We start from the raw sequence: 20,336 nt of genomic DNA on the forward strand, positions 1-20,336 counted from the left end.
TGAAGTGGGTTGTATATGTTCCAAGTTCATTTTCTGGTCACTGGTGATTATGTAGTCATATCACTCTAATCTCTAAACTGTGTACTCTGCAATATAGTAACACTGCCATGGTTGTGTAAGCCTCCTAGCATTTAGTAATTTTATTCTTTAAAAATTATCTATAAAAAGTTGAGCCAATCATGTGTAACCCTTCCATTTTTTGCAGATCTTTGAAGTGCAAGTTCAAAATGCTCCTTCTGCAAATCTGTTCTACCTCCTGTCCAGAATGTAATGTTAAAGATAGTGGCCTGCTTGGCTAAAAAGAGTTACTACTATATAAACTCAGTTTGGCTTTTGGTTTCCACTTGATGTAGATTAGTGTTTCTGACCTTTGTAAACAGAGCTATTCATATAAGATTCATAAGAAAAAAGGCACAGCTGATTATCATCCTAGTTATCACCTTTGTTATCATAATCATCACATACACAGATTATTAGTTTAACTTTTGCGCTATACCAATAGGCACCTGAGGCTCAGAGAACATAATTAGTTACCTAAAGTTGTGAAATGACAAAGGCCGAACGTTAAGAACAAAGTAATTTAACCCAGAGTCTTTCTGTTTTGATATAGCAAACTTGTATATTCTTTTATATATATCAAAAACATACACATATATATGCACACATATATGTGTGTATCCATATATATACATCTTATTTAAATAAATTCTTTATATGCATATGAATTTACCTAAGTATGTACCTATACTTAGTGTCAGGTATAATAGTCTTTAAAAGAAATATCAAAAAACAAGCAACCTTTGAGTAACTCTGACCACTGATTTTGCATCAGATTGTCTCTGAGCATTTGTTTACATTATGATAAATACCTCTTGCCTTGACTTCCTTGGAAATAGTATTGACTTGACAGCATGTAATCATCACAAAATATGTAGAAGCTCTTTAAAACCTATTATGCTATTTTATATCAGTGGGAAACAAACAAATGGGTGGCCTTTCTCCTTTACATCTTAAATTCGAATTTGGCTCTTTCTTTAAATTAAAAAATCTGAATGAAGTAAAAATTAATGACTTCATTGAAAAAATATTTTAATGGGGCCTTTATCCACAAGCTAGGACATCTGGATAATGCATCTGCTACTCCATTAATTTCCATCCAGCATATTTAAGTTGTATGCAAAAATGTTTTGGCTGTGTTCCAAGTAAACAGTCAAATTGGATATGATATATACAGATTCCATAATATGCTCTCGAATAGAGAAACACTGTTGTATTATCTAATATTTGAGGCAGATTTCTTCTCCCTTTTCCTTTTGCATCGCTCTTTTTTTTTAGTGATACAAGTTTTAGACTTTCAAGAGACTCATTTAGGCAATGTTTGAAAATACAAAGTGCAATGAATTTCTTGTTCTCTAACTGTAATTAGGATAAACTGCCTTTTAAAACTACCTTTAAATAAAGAGTTTTAGGGATTTTATCCAGAAAATGTAAAATTTTGAACATGACATAATAATGCCTTTTTCAGTGCTATGCCCCATCTCTTTTTATATTTAAGGTTTAGATTGTAAGCATAGAAATATATTCAGCTCAGATTCTGGCTAATTACTCTTAATTTACTAGAAAATATTAGATACACAGTGTCTATATCTCTCTGTATATTTTATTTCACTAAACATCTAGTCATGGTATATTTTTTTGTTATTCAGGGAAGCTTTGCTGAAAATCTCTCATTTCTTCTGGAAGCTTTAAAAAAAGGTAAATATTAGCATACTTAACAATATTAAAAGATATTTGTTTACTTTTATTTTTCCCTTCATTAAAAATACAATACATGCTTTTATAAAAAAAAGATAAAATAAATAGAAAAAAGAATAAAATAATGATAGTGATAATCCCTAACGTAGTGATTATTCCAATTAACTTTGAATTTCATATCTTTTCACCTGCAGTATATCATTGGTATAGACATAATTTTTTATAAGAATAAAATTTCTTCTTTTTTGTTTTGCAGTATATGTCTTTTCACTTGCAGTATGTTGTAAGCATATTTCCATGTCAGTAAATATTGAAGTGCATCATCATTCTTATGGTGCTCATATATTCCATTTTTAAAATGTAAATTAACTATAATTTAAAATTCTGTGTATAATAAATTATAACTTAACAGTCACCAGTTAACAGCTTTTATTTCTAATTTTGTATAATTAGGAAGAAATGCTTAAAAGCTCATCCAGATATTTCCTGAGATAAATTTTAATGTGTAGAATTCGGGATTGAAATGTTCCACGTTTAAAAGAATAAATATTAATTACCAAATTATTCTAGAAGATCCATTTTCTTTTTTTTTTTAAGAAGATCCATCTTCTGAGCATATGTAAAAGTACTTTTTTCTTCACAACCTCAGCAACATTTATTTTCATTTTGCCTTTTTAATAGAAAAAATTTATTTTAGCTTAATATGCATAATTTAGGTACTGATGATGCTCCTATCATATTTTAATTGGCCACTGATATTTCATAGTTTGTGCGTTTCTTGTTCTTTGTCTTATTTTGGTTATCTCATACTTTGGGGAATTATCGCACTTGTTTTTTCTTAAATTTGGTTTGGACCTTTAAAGTTTAAAAATTTTTACATAGTCAAATTTTTTCTCTCCTTCATATTTTGAAGATATTCACTTATATTTTCATCCACTACATATACTTAAATAATTTGGTAAGGTATAAAGTGAAGATCAGATGCTGAATAAACCACTTTTCTTGTTGATATGTTATATGATATTTGTCAAAAACTAAATTTCTCTATTATATGAGTCTGTTTCTAAACTTTTGAGTAGTCTTCATAGTTTTAATGTCATTTAGGTTACTGCATATATTTTATTACCTATTAGAGTCAGTACCTCCTTATCAGGCTTTTTTTTTCTCCCCACTTCTTTATGCAAATATAAAGGCTTAGACCTTAAATAGTAGTGATTTCTTATGCTGAAATAGTTTGCATCATTGTGATGAGAAAAATAAATCCATAGAGTCATACTGAACTTTTCTCTATTATTGAAATGTTAAACTTATCATCAGGAGTTAAAAGTGGCTTTTGTTGAACTTAAAATAGTGTAAGCTTTAATTCTTTTAAGAATTTACATAATTTAAAAAGCAGTACTCTCCAGTCATTTAAATGATTTTAACTTTTCATCAGTAAAAACGTCTAGAGGCTAGTAATTAGACTATGAAATACTTGAGGGCAGTAGGGGCTATCTTGAGGATATTTTTTTTTGTTGAGTAAGGGTACGTGTATTGGTAAATGTCCTCCCCTAAAGCAGGTTGTCAATATATATTTGTTGAATTGATCTTAAAAAATGAAATGTAGTAAATGGTTAGGAAATTTAAGAAATGTGATATAACTTCATGTTAATATAAAACATTTTATTTTAGGTGACCGGACTAGTAGTTGCCCAGTGATCTTCGTATTAGATGAATTTGATCTTTTCACTCATCATAAAAACCAAACACTCCTCTATAATCTTTTTGACATTTCTCAGTCTGCACAAACTCCAGTAGCAGTTATTGGTCTTACATGTAGATTGGTAAGTCTTTCTATTTTAAAAATTGATTATAATATTTAGAATATAAAAGCAAAAAAATTAAAGTTTACTTTTACTGACTTAGTCACTATGTAGGTCATTTTCGAAATGTGTTTCATCAGTGCCTGGTACATTTTTCACACATGCTCATAAACTAATAACTTTCTCCCTTCAATGGAATCACTAAAAAAATGTGATGTGAGAGTAAGCTAATAAATGTAATTTTTACATTAGTAAATAGATTTGTATATAATCTCACCATCATTTTATAAAAATTGCTAATAGTTTCTTTTTACATTTAAGATTATTTTCATATTTTGAAAATGCTCATCATTTTAAATTGAAATGATACTGTTTCAGCTTTGTAAGTTCACATCTCCAGAAATGGAAGGAACTGTTTTTTTTCAATCTGTCAATAGTAGATAGCAGCTTCTTTGCTCCTTGGGGGATTTTAGAATTATTCTAACCACAGTCTTCCTGTCACTATCACATTACGTTGTGAAGATGACTCCATACATGTTGAACCTTGGGTACCATCAGATAGCTTATGTAGCTCTTTTTGTCTTCACCACCTTTTAAAAAAAGAAAAAATTTAAATTCTCACACTAAGGGGGAGCACTGTTCCTAAAAGTACTGCAATACCAGGTCAGTGGATGGAGTGGATGGAGTAAGCTTCTGTTCCATTTCCTCGTCCCAAAAATCTATTTAATACATTGTCCTCAGAGGATGTATCAGATATTAAACTGATAAGCACAGATACACCACGTGACCTTAGCTAAAAGGCCATGAAGTGATGTGTTTACCTTCTTTTACTCCTGGTATGAACTTTCTTATTTTTTTATTTATTTTTTATTTTTTTGTCTTTTTGCCTTTTCTTGAGCCACTCCCGCGACATATGGAGGTTCCCAGGCTAGGGATCTAATTGCAGCCGTAGCCACCGGCCTATGCCAGAGCCACAGCAACGTGGGATCCCAGCCGTGTCTGCGACCTACACCACAGCTCACAGCAACGCCAGATCCTTAACCCACTGTGCAGGGCAGGGATCGAACCCGCAACCTCATGGTTCCTAGTCGGATTTGTTAACCACTGCACCACGACGGGAACTCCTGAACTTTCTTATTGAATTCAGTTAAAACTGGTATAGAGTCACCTCTATTATGCCATGGTTGCTATGCTTCTATAGCTTTCATCCTCCTGCCCCACTTCATTTTTTGCAGTCTATCACAGGGGTTAAGGAAGTGAGTTCCTTCTTGCTAAAAATTCCTTTGGCAATTTGACAGTGGCAAATGCTGTCTGACCCAGTGAGGGACCAAATAAAGGGTTAATACAGCCTTAGCAGTGTTATCAGAGGCTCTTTTTTATTTTGAATATATAATTCTCCAGCTGTGTAATTTAAGTCTAAGTCTATCTATATGTCCATGTTTTTAGGGAAAGAGGAAAAGGATAGATGGAGTAAAGATCTTGCCAGCAAATAACCTCTTCCCCTATGGCTGTAAATTTTTTTTTCACTATTCCCTCTATCCCCACATAAGCAATATTCTGTCAATACTGTCCAGTACCAAAATATCAGTTACTGTTCACTTCTAAAATTCTTTTACTTCCTTGGAGTTCCTGTTGTGGCTCAGTGGAAACAAATCTGACTAGTATCCCTGAGGACGCAGGTTCAATCCCTGGCCTTGCTTGGTGGGTTAAGGATCCAGCATTGCCTTGAGTTGTGGTGTAGGTTGCAGATGCGGCTCAGATCTGTTGCTGTGGTTGTAGCATAGGCCAGCAGCTACAGCTCTCATTTGACCCCTACCCTGGGATCCTCCATATGCTATGTGTGTGGCCCTAAAAAGACCAAAAAAAAATTTTTACTTCCATCTCTTTCCATTCCCAAATTCAGGCTCTTAATTACTGCTTGCACAGTGTTGCTTCCACTACCATTCAACTCTCTACTTTTTTGGGTAATCTAGAACTGTTCCTTAGAAGAAAATAAATGTATAATATTTCTGTCTCTAAACATAACTTTTAATTCTCTTAGGTTGGTACTATATTTTTCTTTAACCTATAAAAACATTTCACCTTTTTTTACTCGCCTTTTCCTCTGTAGCCCCAAGCTATTGATCTTTCCTGTCTTCTTTTCCCAACTAACCATGATGCCTTTTGTTTGTTTGTTTTGCAGGGCCGCACCTGCAGCATATGGAAGTTCCCAGACTAGGGGTCAAACTGGAGCTACTGCTGCTGGCCTACACTACAACCACAGCAACACAGGATCTGAGCCGCATCTGCAACCTGTGTCACAGCTCACAGCAATGCCAGATCCTTTAACCCCCTGAGCGAGGTCAGGGATCGAACCTATATCCTTATATGCTAGTTGGATTCATTTCTGCTGCCCCACAACGGGAACTCCTCAGTGATGCTTTTTGATCACTGTAATTCTTTTGTCTATATCATTGGTTTCTTAGAATCACCTGGGTAGATTCAAAAATTTATATTTCTGGGCATGACCACAACCTTTTTTTTGTGTGTGTGTGTTTTTGCCTTTTCTTGAGCCACTCCCATGGCATATAGAGGTTCCCAGGCTAGGGGTCTAATCAGAGCTGTAGCCACCAGCCTATGCCAGAGCCAGAGCAACACGGGATCCGAGCCACGTCTGCAACCTACACCACAGCTGATGGCAACTCCGGATCATCAACCCACTGAGCAAGGGCAGGGATCGAACCCGCAACCTCATGGTTCCTAGTTGGACTCGTTAACCACTGCTCCATGACGGGAACTCCAGCTTTTTTTTTTTTTTTTTTTTAAATAGAAAATTGACACCAAACTTGATCCCTCACTTCTTAAGGGAAAATATAGCACAAATAAAAGTAGTTTCTCAAATATTACTTAGCCAAAAGACAGATCATTTACCAATGTCATGCTGTGTTTCTACTAGTTTCCTCTTCCATAGTTTGTTCCTTAAGTCCAGCATGGCTTCAGCTTAAATTTGTTTAGGTTAGTGAAATGAACTTTTCTCCATTACACATGCTGCTTCTCGAGTCTTTGTTACATAAAACAATGAAGATGTTTAAATTTTCATGCATGTTAGTTAATAAGTCTAACTACATTTTATTATCTTAATTTTTTAATCTGAATTCTTTGTAGAATATATGAAATCCCTTATTTAAACTCTTGATATTTCTGTGTCATGTAACTATTTATTATAGTTAAAATTTTTAGCAATTATTGTTTGTCTTGCAGTGTTAAAGATTAGCTGAAAAAGGCATGACATCACCAGGCCTACAGATGCTTGGACAAGGACTAAAAGTAGCTGATATTAAAAATATTTTTAGGAGTTTCTGTCATGGCTCAGTGGTAATGAACCCCTCTAGTATTGATGAGGACACAGGTTTGATCTCTGGCCTTGCTCAGTGGGGTTAAGGACCCAGCATTGCTGTGAACTATCATGTAGGTTACAGATGTGGCTCGGATCCTGTGTTTCTGTGGCTGTGGTGTAGGGCAGCAGCTACAGCCCCAATTTGACCCCTAGCCTGGGAACTTCCATATGCTGTAGGTGTGGCCCTAAAAAAGACAAAAATTTTTTTACAGGTTCCTCTTACTTCTACTGCATTGTAAATCTAAGTAGCTCAAGGGAATAATTAGGGTTTTCAGAAGCTTGCATAAATTTTTTTAATGCTTAATTTTATATTATAGTATAAGCATTGCTAAGTATAAGTGATATTTCAAATAATTATCTCTCTAACATTGGTATGGTTATTTTAAACATGCATCTCATGGTGATTTTTGTTTGTTTTTAAGGATATTTTGGAACTCTTAGAAAAAAGAGTGAAGTCACGATTTTCTCACCGGCAGATACACTTAATGAATTCATTTGGTTTTCCACAGTATCTTAAAATATTTAAAGAACAATTATCTCTACCTGCAGTATTTCCAGACAAGATTTTCGCTGAGAAGTGGAATGAGAATGTTCAGGTAGTTTGGAAAAAGACAATAATGTTAAAGTAATTTTTATGTCTTGTTATATCATTTGAAAGCAATTAAAACTTGGAAATTTTTAAAATTTATGAATTAGCATAATGTTTCTAATATTACCGTGGCATAAAACTGCATTAATACAAATTATACTTTTTTGTGTGTAATTTCTTTTAAAAAATAGTTGACATTTTTTTCTCAAAATAGCTTTGAGATTTGTTTTATTCATACCTCATTTATATTTTAGATTATTTTGTTAATGAATTTTTATTGCTATTTATTCTCTTTGTTTTACAATTTTAGAAATATATTACCTGCTTAAAGTTAATAACTACCTATCTAATGTGGCTTTTTTATTTTCATTCTCATCAACAACTACAGCTTTTTTCTCAGTGGGTCTATTAAGAGGCACCTTTGGTTATATTATTTACATTGGGTCTTAAGTTACAAATGTACATTCATGTGTTGTTCTAAACATTTACTAAACCTGTGGACTCTGCAAATTTATTTATACTAAAGTTGAACAGCCTAACTTGTACAGACCATTGTTATATTAACTAAGCATACTACCATCAGTTTATCTTACACTGATAAATTTTAGTTGGCAGGGAGAAGAGAGAGTGTATGTATGTGGATGTGTTTAATAACATGATTGAAAAAGTGTTACTGAATAAACCTCACATGTTAAAACCTTTCAAAAATATTGGTCCTGTGAAAGTGGAAAGTAATATAAAGAGTCTATAGTTTTGAAAGAATTGGAAAAAACTGGTCTTAATGTTAAATACCAATTAGTAAGGATGATTAGATCTGCTTAAACACTCTATATTCACTGATTGCGATAGGTTATATTCTTTTTACTATAAAATCTCAAATATCAATACAAAATTAAACATGAGAATTTGCATTTATGTTGCTCTTGAATGATTCTTCTTTTTCCCCATCTTTGTTGAGGTATAATTGACAAATTAGAAATTGTTTATATTTAAGGTGTGCAACTATGTTTTAATATGTTTCTGCATTGTAAAATACCACAATCTGTAACTGTTCATTGCCTCACATGGGTTTCTTTTCTTTTTTTTTTTTTTTGGTAGGGGACGTGGGTAAAACAATTAAGTTCTATTCTCTAAGCAGATTTCAAGACTATAGTACTGTATTGTTAACCATAGTCACATTTCTGAACAATCAGACCTCCAGAACTTACTCATCTTGCATAACTGAAACTTGATTCTTACATTGATTTTAAAATATAGGCTGCTTATGTAAGCACTGTTAATTTTGACACATTTTTAACATTAAGTTTACTAAACAAATTCGAATCTGTGCATGAGAATACACAGTAAAAGGTAGAATTTTCCTGCATGTCCTTGTTCATCTTTCCTCCTTTTACTGCAAAGTAATTATTTGGTTCATAGCATATCAGACCTTATATACATGCTAAATTTATATTTACATAAAGGATTCAAACCTTAAATATTATTCTTTGGTTATCTTTTTTAACTTTGTTCTAATTTTTTATTCCATATTATTTTTCCTAATATAACTATATAGAATTATATGTCAAAATGATTGACTTTATCCTTAAAACCCAGATATTGTGCTGTGATGTAATTAGGTGTGGGTCCTCCCTTCCAGCCTCTTGCCCAAATTAATTTTGCCATGGACTCATATTTATTAGCTTACAGAAGTTCTTGATACTATATTTAATTATAAAATTCCATGCTTTAAGACCACTTCATAGTACTCTCACACTGTCTCTTCCTTTATGTAGGTCTGGAGTGGATCAGAGCTCTTGATCTTTGGCCTCTGAATCCACTTTTGAGTGCCTCATAGACTTGCACCTTCTACAACTCCTAAACCAATTGTCTTGTTACAACAATGTGTTTTTCTGATTGCTTTGGTGATCAAATGCAGTTTTTCATAGTGTTTAAATGTCTTTGCTTTCCTAAGGCTTTTATTATTTTTATCCCTACTCACTTTCTTTTCCTAAAATGACCACATAAGCCCAGGTTGTGCTGTGTTGTCATCCATCTTTCTGTCCTTCCCAGCTATTGAGTATCTTAGAATGGATGTTTAAAGTATATAAAGGAAGTAGATGGTGAGTTTACTAGATGACTCAGAAAATGGTAAGCATGTGGTAGTGCAATGGCTAGCCCTTAAGTTTTTGGTCCTTTTTTGCTGATCTTATATCACTGAATTTAGGGGCTGGATGGTAGGACTGAATGTGAGCACTATCTTGTCATCTTTCTGATAATCTTGTAGGGTTTTTTTTGTAATGTAGAATTTGAACCACTGGAGTTTGTGTCTTGATTGTAGTATTTTCTTGACCTCTCCTAGGCATCATTTGTCACCTCCCCTTGAGTGTATGCTAATAAATGAGCTTCCCTAGGGGGAAAAAGTCAGCACCATGGCCAGAGGCCCTGACCAAAAAGTGCATTGGCGCATTAAAGGAGCTATCCTTTCACTCAGTGCTGACTGTGCAGCAAGTTTTTCTAATTCCAAGGTTAAACCAAAAGCAATGGTATAAATAACAGGTTGCCTATGGAATTTCATCCAAGAAATATCTTCAGGATAGGCTTGAACCCGGACATCCTGCCTAACTTGAATGTTTGTTTTAGCCCTACCCTAAGTGAGTCAAATACATAAATAAGGGTAAACACCGTCTCAGCATGGCAGTATAAGAAAGATCTCCGTATAAAAAAGCATCTAAAAAGACTATAGCTAATTTTCCCTAAAGCTAATTCCCACAGAGTACTGTGGCTAAGTTCAAGAAAGATCTGCTTACTGTCTTCACCTTCCCTGTTTAGTTAACAAAAGGTGAGAATACTTAGCAGGAACAGACTAGAAGATGTAGTACGTATGTTGCTACGACTAAGTTATCCCTTGAGCAGCATGAGTCCTGAGGTACAAGTGTAATCCTAAATTACTTAAAATCCTTAAAACTAACTGTGAAGAGGGCACTGGCCAAACAAATGGCAGTGAGCACATTAAGAATTTGTTTATGTAATTGCTACTCATGTGCTCATCAGTGAAAAGGGAATATGTCAGCTTCCCTGAATGGGAATTTTCCCCTTGTTCCTGTAAGGGGTGATGCCGGTTGGTCAGTTTCTGTCCTATTTTCCTTATATCATTTTCTGAGCCAGCCATAAAGGAGTTTTCAATCCAGAGTGAAAAGAAATTCAGTCATGTTTCAAAATCCAAGATTTAACATCTTCAGTGACTATCACAATTAGTTAAATATAATAGACATCCAATAAGGGGTTGTGATAATAGCTTTATCCTCAGGTAGTTTATAGTGTTTGAATCAAGGTGAAATTAAAATATTTAAGAGCTTTTTTTAAATACACATATAGATCTCACATATAGATCTTTTAGGTTTGTTTTTAAAGCAGATTGGGTAATTTTGTAAGCAAAAAAGTGATAGTTTGCAGAAGGAAAGTGAATGGAATTCAGACCTCTTAAAGTATAGAGATGAGCAGAAAGGTGAAGTAGAGATTAACCCTTTGAAGCATCATGTAAAAGAAAAGCAAGTATTGTTTTTTAAAAATAATCTGAATTCTTAAAGAGAAAATTTCTTTTATCAACATGTGTTTTGCATTAATTTTCTTAAGTGCTCTCATTTTAATATATATCAATTTTTTAAGTGACTTGGCAAGAGTCAACAGTGCAGAAGCCAGAACTACAGCTAATTTCCAAAACTTTTATTTCATTACTTTGTTTTAACATTTAATGTTCATCCTGTGTACTTCCAAAGGGTGTTTGACTCTTGAGGATAAAAAGAAATATGTAGTAACAGTAAGCCCTTTATTTGTTCTCCAAATATATAAATAACCCTTATTCTCTGTTAAATTTTGTGCTGCATTTTGATCATCCCACTAGTAGGACTATATAGTTTCCCTTTTTAGACTAGAAATTATGTGGTAGCGTGGATTATGTTTTCTGTGTCTTCAGAATTAACATAAAGAGCTAAGAAGTGAATCATTTAGAGTGGACATTTTATTTTGATTTTTGTATTCCACAAATAAAATCAGTATCTATTTGGAGTTCCCATTGTGTCTAAGTGGATTAAGAATCCAACCAGTATCCATGAGGGTGTAGGTTCAATCCCTGGCCTCACTCAGTGGGTTAAGGGGGTTAAGTGTTCATAAGATGCAACATAGATTGAAGATGTGGCTCAGATCTCACGTTGCTATAGCTGTAGGCCAGCAGCCACAGCTCCGATTCGACCCTTAGCCTGGTTACTTCCATATGCCACGAGTGCGGCCTTAAAATTTAAAAAAAAAAAAAAAAAATTAGCATCTATTTAATAATGAATAAAAACCAGATAGAGTTAATGAGACACAGGATTTGAATTGCATTGTTCCTTAATTCTGTTTTGTTTTTTTTTTCCCTTTAGAATCTCTCAGAAGATAGGAGTGTGCGAGAAGTGCTGCAGAAGCATTTCAATGTTACCAAAAACCTGCGGTCTTTACACATGCTGTTGGTTTGTATGAGTTTTGTTTTTATCACTCATTTGCTTTTACCAGGTAATTATGTTCTGATAGGAATTGGTTAAGCTTTTAGATAAATTCTGAGAGAATTAACATGTTCACTGCTACATTAGGTTTTCCAATCCTTGGATGTGGTACATCTCGTTTATTTATTTGATTTCTTTCATCATCATTTTATAATTCTTACCACACAGATCTAGTACATGTTTACAGTGCTTTCCGAAGTATTTAATTTCCTTTGGAAAAATTGTAAATGATATTTTAACTTTGGTATCAGCATGCTCATTGTTAGTATATAGAAATGTGATTGATTTTTGTGTTGATGTTATATTCTGCAACACTGCTTAACTCATTTTAGCTTTTTTCCATAGATTCTTCGCGGTTTTCTATGTAGACAGTCATATCCCCTGCAAATAAAGAGATTTTTTTTTCCTTTCTAATTTGTATATCTTTTTTATTTCTTTTTCTTGTCTTTTTTGCAATGGCTAGACCTTCTTGAACTATGCTGAATAAGAATGGTGAGGGTGAACAATTGCCAGTCTTAGAGGGAAAGCCATCAGTCTTTTACCATTAAGTAGATGTAAGTTGTAGGTTTTTAATACATGTTTATTAGCAAGTTAAGGTATTTCCCATCTATTCCTAATTTGCTGAGATTTTTTTTTTATGATTGTGTTAGATTTTGTTAAATGCTTAATTTGTATCAGTGAATGTGATCTATGGTTTTTCTTCTTTAGCCTGTCGTTATGTTGGATTGCCTTGCTTGATTTTGAATGTCGAACTAGCTTTGCATGCCTGGACAAATCTAACCTGGTCATGGTCTTTCACCAAGTAATTATATCTTAAGCTTTAAATAGTATCAGTTAGGGGGTACTTTGCTTTTCTGAAAATTAAAGTTCTTCTTTCACTAAGAGTATTAGATATTAGCCTAATTTTTTTTCTAGAAATTATTTTTTCATTATTATGAAAGATACGGCAGATACTTTTCAAAGAAAAAATAATTTTGGTTTCATGAGTTCTTGCTCACTTCCATTTATAATAGCAATAGGTATCATTTATTAAATAGTACATGAGTTAGGTGACCTAGTTACTTCACCAGCATTATATCTAATCCTTTACATTAATCCTTTTTTATTTTAAACCACAAATATATTTTATCCTTATCTTCGAGGATACTGAGGCTAATTTTAGGTTAAATAACTTACCCCAGGTCTCACAGCTAGTAGATGGCAAACCCAAGACTCAAATCCAAGGCTCTCTGGCTTCAAGTTTATCCCACTTTACTGTATGGTTTTGCAACACTTTTTACACATTCATCTTTCCCATTTCTGTTTTTGCTCCCTATATACTGCACATCCTCCACTCATTTTTCAAAAGCATACTGCCATTTTCAGCAACAGTTATCTTCATAATAAAGGTATTTGGGAAATAAGAATTTTTAGAGATTTTAGTTATTTATGTACCAGAATTAGACTATTTACTAACTTACGTTATTTGGAGGATACACATACACACATATACATATACACATTCCTCTCATCATTCTGGGAAAAATACCTTTGCTTCAAAAGTTGTCAGCATGAACCACTGTTTTGCCAGTTTCCTATTACATTTTTAATTCAAGGTAATGGCTTGATTTTTGGTTTGTTTTTTCTTGTTTTGGAATTGGTTGAAATTATTGAGGAAAGATTTCAACCAATTTGGAATTGGTTGAAATTTTTAAGGAAAGTTTGAAAGACTTGACTGCAATTAAATGCAGTTATTGGATAATTTTTCACCAAAAAAATCAGGAGTTATACACATAGAAAAAACACGTTCATTGCATAGCCAAAAGTAAATTTCAGGTTGATAAATCTAAATGTATATACAAAAGCAAACTCTTTTAGAAATTAGAAGAAAAATATAAGAGATTATGTTTGTATTTTTGAGGTAAGAAAATATTCCTTAGAGAAGTTACACAAATCACAAGAAAAGATAGTTAAAGTTAATTGCATTGAATTTTTAAATGTCTGGACACCAAAAGATACTGCAGAAGTGATGACTGATTAGGAGAGGAAAATGACAACACAATCATCAACACTATATGTAATTTATAAAGAGCTTCTACAGTAAACAATAAGGGAAAGAACCAACTAAGAATGTGAGCTCAAGCAATCCACCAGTGTAGTATCTCATGTCTTATAATGTGTAAAGATGTTTAACCTCCAGAAATTATGGAGTTCCCGTTGTGGCTCAGCGGAAACAAATCTGACTAGTATCCATGAGGATGCAGGTTCGATCCTGGCCTTGCTCAGTGGGTTAAGGACCTGGCATTGCCATGAGCTGTGGTGTAGGTCACAGATGTGGCTTGGATCCTGCGTTGCTGTGGCTGTGGTGTAGGCCAGCAGCTACAGCTCCAATTAGACCCCTAGCCTGGGAACCTCCATATGCCATGGCTGTGGCCCTAAAATGACAAAAAAAAAAAAAAATTTAAATTAGGTAATTAATTAAGGAAGTAATTAAGGAAGTTGTACAGTTGTACAGTTTAAATTTTACAATTAAACTTTTTCTGCCAATCTGATGAGTTTCAAAAGTTTATGTCTGATGGTATGGTGTCTGCCTGCAACTATTAAATTTATCGCTGCTAGTAGTATAAATACATATAAGTACTTTGAAGAGCAATATGGCAAATTAAGCATCTAGAGATACTCAGATTCATAAGAAGGCACGTACAAGATTGTTTATTGTAGCCTTGTTTATAATTACAAAAAAAGAAATGACAGATATCCATCAATAGGGGAAAGAATAATTGTGAGTATAAACAAAGGACTATAATACAAAAAAAAATGATGTAAACTAGAAGTGATATCTTAACATGGATGAATCCTCATGATAGATGTTCAGTGAAGAAAGAGTGGCATAAGTATAATATGTTATTTATATAAAACTTGAAAATTACTCTGTATTGTCTACAAAGATATGTAGTAGAAGGATGAAGACATGCATGATTTTTTTTTGCATGGAGAAGAGTAGAGAGTCCAAGCAGGGCAAGAGACAGAAGCTTCGACTCTGTAAGTCTATATTTCATAAGCTGAGGAAGTGGTCCTTGACACTCATATTATTCTCTTACCTTTTTATATGTCAGAAATATTTTATAATGAAAGGAAAATGGAAGGGTAAGAGAAAGGGAGGAAACTACTGGGTACCTGAGTTCCTCCATACACAGGAATGAAGGACAAGGATTGCCAAACTCTTTCACTGAAGTAAGGACCCTGGTCCCTGGTTTAAAAATGGAGAGTTTCTGGTATAAATATGTCCCAAATATTACAATGTATACACTTAAACTAAGAAGTTACTCATTGTTTACCTGGAATTCAAATTTAATCAGATGCCATACATTTTTATCTGCTAAATCTGCTAGCCCTATATATATGACTAAATCTGAATGTTGAATTAATTATACTTCAATTAAAGTTTTTTTTAAAAAAATAAGTAAAAATTAGATGTTATATAAGTTACAAATAAAGAAATCTTCAAATACAAGAGTTTTTTTGTTGAAAAAACTTGCTACAGAAAAGTGGACTCTGATTTCAAGGAGAGTTGTTTATGTGTATAATTTGGGGGTTATTTATTTTTTTCTTTTTTATACACTCAAACATTAAAGTAACTGACTTCTATCACTTAACACTAACCTGGACTGGCTGACTGAATGCTAAGAAAGTTTATTCAAGTCACAGATCTACATTTTTGGTTTGGGTTTTGTTTGGTCTAGGGCTTTGAATAGTATCCTTTCTTATTTTTGGTCTCTTGTTGACCTTTTAAAATGTTTTTCTTTTGAGGATTTGCAAATAAACAAGATATGCAAGGAAAGGGTGGAGAAGCAGCAAGAACTTTTTTTGTCCCTTTTTTTTTTTTTTTTTTTTTTTTACCACCTGGCAGTTGTGAAGTTCCCAGGCCAGGGATCAGATCCCTTCTGCAGTTGCAAACTATGCCATAGCTACAATGCTAGATCCTTAACCCACTGTGCTGGGCCATGGCATCAGGGGATAGAACCTGCATCTGGTGCTCCAGAGATGCTGATCCTGTTGTGCCATAGCAGGAACTCCAGCAAAAATTTTTTTGTGCTTTACATTTATACAGTTATATGGCATGTGAATTGAAATGCTGTATTTTAATAGAGCTAAAGATGAGAATACCTTTCCCAAACATTAATATTTAGTCTTCCATAACTCTAAATAGTTTTGTTTGGTAATATTTCTAAAATGCCCAAATAACATGCAGTTGTTTTTCTGATCGTTATTTCCCTAGATGCTTGCTTTAAATCGTGTAACACCATCACACCCTTTTATGACTGCAACAGATCTGATGGAGGCAAACCAGCTGTGTAGCATGGACTCTAAAGCAAATATTGTACATGGTAAGAAACCTGCTTCATTAGTAGTTTTTAAAATAAGTTTGAGTTTATATAATGGTATGCTTTTCAAAATTATAATTAATATTGGATATAGTGTTTTGTATACAGAATACTTTTATATCCATATATCCTTTAACTCAGCCTTTTAAAAATATTTATTATTATTCCCATTTAAAATGAGAGAAAGTTGACGCTCAGCCTCCCTTGTCACACTGGAAATCCAGCTAAGACTTTACTGCAGGTATTCTCATTACACCAAATGCTACAGAGGAGCACTGGCTTTTAGCCATTTGGGGTTCGTTGTCCCTTTTGAGAATCTAATGAACCTTCTCTCTAGGAAAAAAACAAACTAAAATATAATCTCCAGGGGATTAGAGATTCTGAATAATCAAGGGCCTTAAAGCTATTTAAAGTTACCTAATAATTGCAGCTCTAGTTATGTTTACTGTGGGCCATATGCTGAGTGTTTGATAATATTATCTCTAATCCTTATAACATCTCTGGAAGTTTTACGTATATGAAAGTTAAGCTCTGGGAGGTTGAATAACTTGCTTAAGATTATATAGTGACTGAAACATGTTTGAACCTAGGGGATGTCTTGACTTCTCACCCCTCAAAACCATGATCTTTGACTTTACCTTTCTATTTGGAGGACAGTTATTTTAAAATTATATGTCAGTAAATAAACTACTATCATAGTTTGTCTTCCTTTTATTATAGGTCTGTCAGTCTTGGAAATCTGTCTTATCATAGCAATGAAACATTTAAATGACATCTATGAAGAGGAGCCCTTTAATTTTCAAATGGTTTATAATGGTGAGATGAAACTTTAGTAGTTCCTTTTTGACTCTACCCCACTGCTTATTTGAAGGTACTAATGTTGTCATTGCTTTCTGTACAGAGTTTCAGAAGTTTGTTCAAAGGAAGGCCCATTCTGTTTACAATTTTGAGAAACCTGTTGTCATGAAGGTAGGGTTTTAAGTTCGCTATTATTCTTTTGCAGATAGTTACATTTTTACATCTAATTTGATTGTATGTAACATAGTTATACTTTCATTAATTTTGAAATATTAGCTATTATCATAGGATTTTTTTTCAAAACAGACCTCAAAAATAAAACTAAAAATGAAATGTTTGAATAATTCTGAAGAATGCAGCCAGTTCTGTTTTAGTTTGTGGCAATATACTGCCCTCTACTGTCTCTTCCTAGCAGATGCATCACTCTTTACAGTCTGTCTCATAACACAGATATAACCCTATTCCTTTACAGTCATAGGGTTGGCTTTATAATCTCAGCAGTAAAAGCGACAGAATGAGTCATTAAGAAAATAAGTCAAAATCTCATTGACTTATGAGGGTATATAGAGAAAGATGTACTAGGGCATGAATTTTAAAACCTGAGAAACTTTATTCTAGGATACATTGTCACCAAAATAAATTTTGTTTAATATATCAAAAAATCTTTCAACCTATAATCATTACAGGAATTTTTTTTTTTTTTTTTTTTTGCTTTTTAGGGCCATGCCTGCAGCATATAGAAGTTCCCAGGCTAGGGATCAGATCAGAGCTACAGCTGAGGGCCCACACCACAACCACAGCAACAAGCTGCATATGCAACCTACACCACAGCTCATGCACAACACCAGATCCTTTAACTCACTGAGTAAGGTCAGGGATCAAACATGTATCCTCATGGATACTAGTTGGGTTTGTTTCCACTGAGACACAATGGGAACTCTGAAGAAATTTTTCAACAGGTTGTAGTGAGGTCTCTGTCAGACTTCTAGGGAAACAGGAAACTGTCCTTTCCTCTATACCTATACCATTCTGCTGAATCATTTATAGGATCAGTTCAACAGGTGTACTCCTAGGGGTTTTCTCCTGCCTCCCTCTCTTTTCATAGCTACATTAAGCTTTCACCCAGCCAAATCTTAAAAAGGTAGGAGCAAAACTTAAATGCAAACTTCAATAACCTAAGCAATTAGTCAAGAAGTACTTGTCTTCAAGTTCCCATTGTGGCTCAGTGGTAAAATGAAACTGACTAGCAACCATGAGGATGAAGATTCAATCCCAGGTCCCACTCAGTGGGTTAAGGATCTGGTGTTGCTGTGAGCTTCAGTGTAGGTTGCAGACACATCTCGGATCTGGTGTTGCTGTGGCTGTGGCATAGGCTGGTAGCTGAATCTCTGACTTGACCCCTAGCCTGGGAACCCCCATATGCAGGTGAGTGGTCCTAAATTTACAAGAAAGAAAGAAAGGGAATACTGGTTTTATGAGATCTTAAGTACTAGGAGATATGATATAGAATGAAGTTAGGAACAAAAACCATATTCTGCACACTGAATTAAGTTTTCCCTGTTTACATTCAGAGATGCATGGACAGATAACTATGTATGTTGATACTGCCTCACATGATGTATGAAGTTTTTATGAGGTTGATGAGAATTGTTTTTTGAACCGTACTGGCATCTATTAAGTTTTGTTTCCTGGTACTTTATTCCACAACTGACCAAAACACTGACTATTCTCTGTGTTAATGTTGTTTACATTACTTTCCCTATTCAACCTAAACTATTTTTCTTTCATCTTTCAGGCTTTTGAACACTTACAACAATTAGAATTAATAAGGCCCATTGAAAGAACGACAGTAAATGCACAGAGGGAGTACCAGCTGATGAAACTGCTTTTGGACAATACTCAAATTATGAATGCTTTACAGAAATATCCTAACTGTCCTACAGATGTTAGGCAATGGGCAACATCCTCACTAAGCTGGTTATGAATATCACCATGGCTTCGGTTATGGAGTTTCTGGCTTACTAAAAGCTAACCATAAGCTATTGTCCTTTAACAAGATATGTTATTACATTTTTGTTACATTTATAAAGATGTATTTTTATATTAATGGGAGACTGTTACACATGTAGTAGCATAGCTTGCCTTGCCTTTAAATCATGAGCAGTTCCATGATTTATAATTCCAGTGATTTAGATTATAAGTAGCTGTTCAAAAAAAAAAATAAATGTGACTATTTTAGGCATTGAACCATATGCTTATTTAACACTTGTGAAGTATGTATGTGGTACATTTGAAAAGTTCAACTCATTTAGCAGCTGGATTTTTTACATACCTTAAACAAAGCAGTAAAAGAGCAATGGTAAGAGTTGAGGTGTTGAGTAATCTTTTGGCCCACTGGGAGGAGGTGCTGCATTTTTTTCTGTATTCATGGAAATTTTGGATTCTATCCCAGACTCAGGTCTTCTAAGAGTTCAGGAGATGACCAGTTTGGCTAGAAGATCGTTCACATGGAAGAAAAAAAGCCAAAAGTTTGAACATTTTCTTCCAGACTTAATATGGTACTCATACCCTCTACAGAAGATAGATGTGGGATGTTTTTAAATGCAGATTCTTGGGTCTATGCCAGGCCAATGGTACTAGCATTTGTCTTTTTGACAGGCATTTTAGGAAATTTCTGTAGAACCACTCCTACAAATAAGGAGAATATGACAATGTTAACTAAAGCTATTTGTATCAAAAAGTAAAGTCCTAAGAGGAATGTGGAAATGGCATAGCATCACCTTATAAATTCAAGAATTCATGAACTAATCGGATATATGTTTGAAGCGAAATTTAACAAACATTTATTAAGTGTTAATAACATCATTTATTCAAGAATATCTTATTTTCATGAAAGGTTTACAAAAGACAGAGTCCCCATCCTTGTGCATTTAGTAATCTTTTTAACGGTCATAGGCCCTATGATATTTACTGTTGTTTACAGATGAGTAACTTAGTAGTGGCCACGTCCAGAGGACAGTCAGACCCTGGAATCCAACTCATGTTTTGTTAACAACAGAGCCCCTGCTGTTAAGACCTGAAGCTCAGTAATGGATTCCTTACCATGTATTTTTGAAAGGACACTCTAAGAAA

General features: G+C 33.9%; 1 protein-coding gene and 1 non-coding gene across 5 annotated transcripts in view; one reads left to right on the forward strand and one right to left on the reverse strand.

Moving 5' to 3' along the window:
• Positions 1–19,467, forward strand: part of ORC4 (origin recognition complex subunit 4) — a 74,909-nt gene extending 55,442 nt beyond the window's left edge. For all 4 annotated transcript variants that reach the window (XM_047771980.1, XM_047771982.1, XM_047771981.1 and 1 more), the window contains 8 exons: positions 1,707–1,755; positions 3,427–3,578; positions 7,356–7,529; positions 11,923–12,009; positions 16,301–16,409; positions 17,127–17,222; positions 17,308–17,375; positions 19,000–19,467. In XM_047771980.1, the coding sequence (XP_047627936.1) occupies positions 1,707–1,755; positions 3,427–3,578; positions 7,356–7,529; positions 11,923–12,009; positions 16,301–16,409; positions 17,127–17,222; positions 17,308–17,375; positions 19,000–19,188 (924 nt within the window). In that variant the 3' untranslated portion in view covers positions 19,189–19,467. The remainder of the gene's footprint in view (positions 1–1,706; positions 1,756–3,426; positions 3,579–7,355; positions 7,530–11,922; positions 12,010–16,300; positions 16,410–17,126; positions 17,223–17,307; positions 17,376–18,999) is intronic.
• Positions 4,184–4,370, reverse strand: LOC125123823 (U2 spliceosomal RNA). Its single transcript, XR_007134199.1, has one exon. It is a non-coding gene; the product is annotated as a U2 spliceosomal RNA (small nuclear RNA).
• Positions 19,468–20,336: the final 869 nt, after the last annotated feature.

This window comes from Phacochoerus africanus, chromosome 3 (genome assembly GCF_016906955.1).
Source record: "Phacochoerus africanus isolate WHEZ1 chromosome 3, ROS_Pafr_v1, whole genome shotgun sequence".
NCBI classification, from domain to species: domain Eukaryota; kingdom Metazoa; phylum Chordata; class Mammalia; order Artiodactyla; family Suidae; genus Phacochoerus; species Phacochoerus africanus.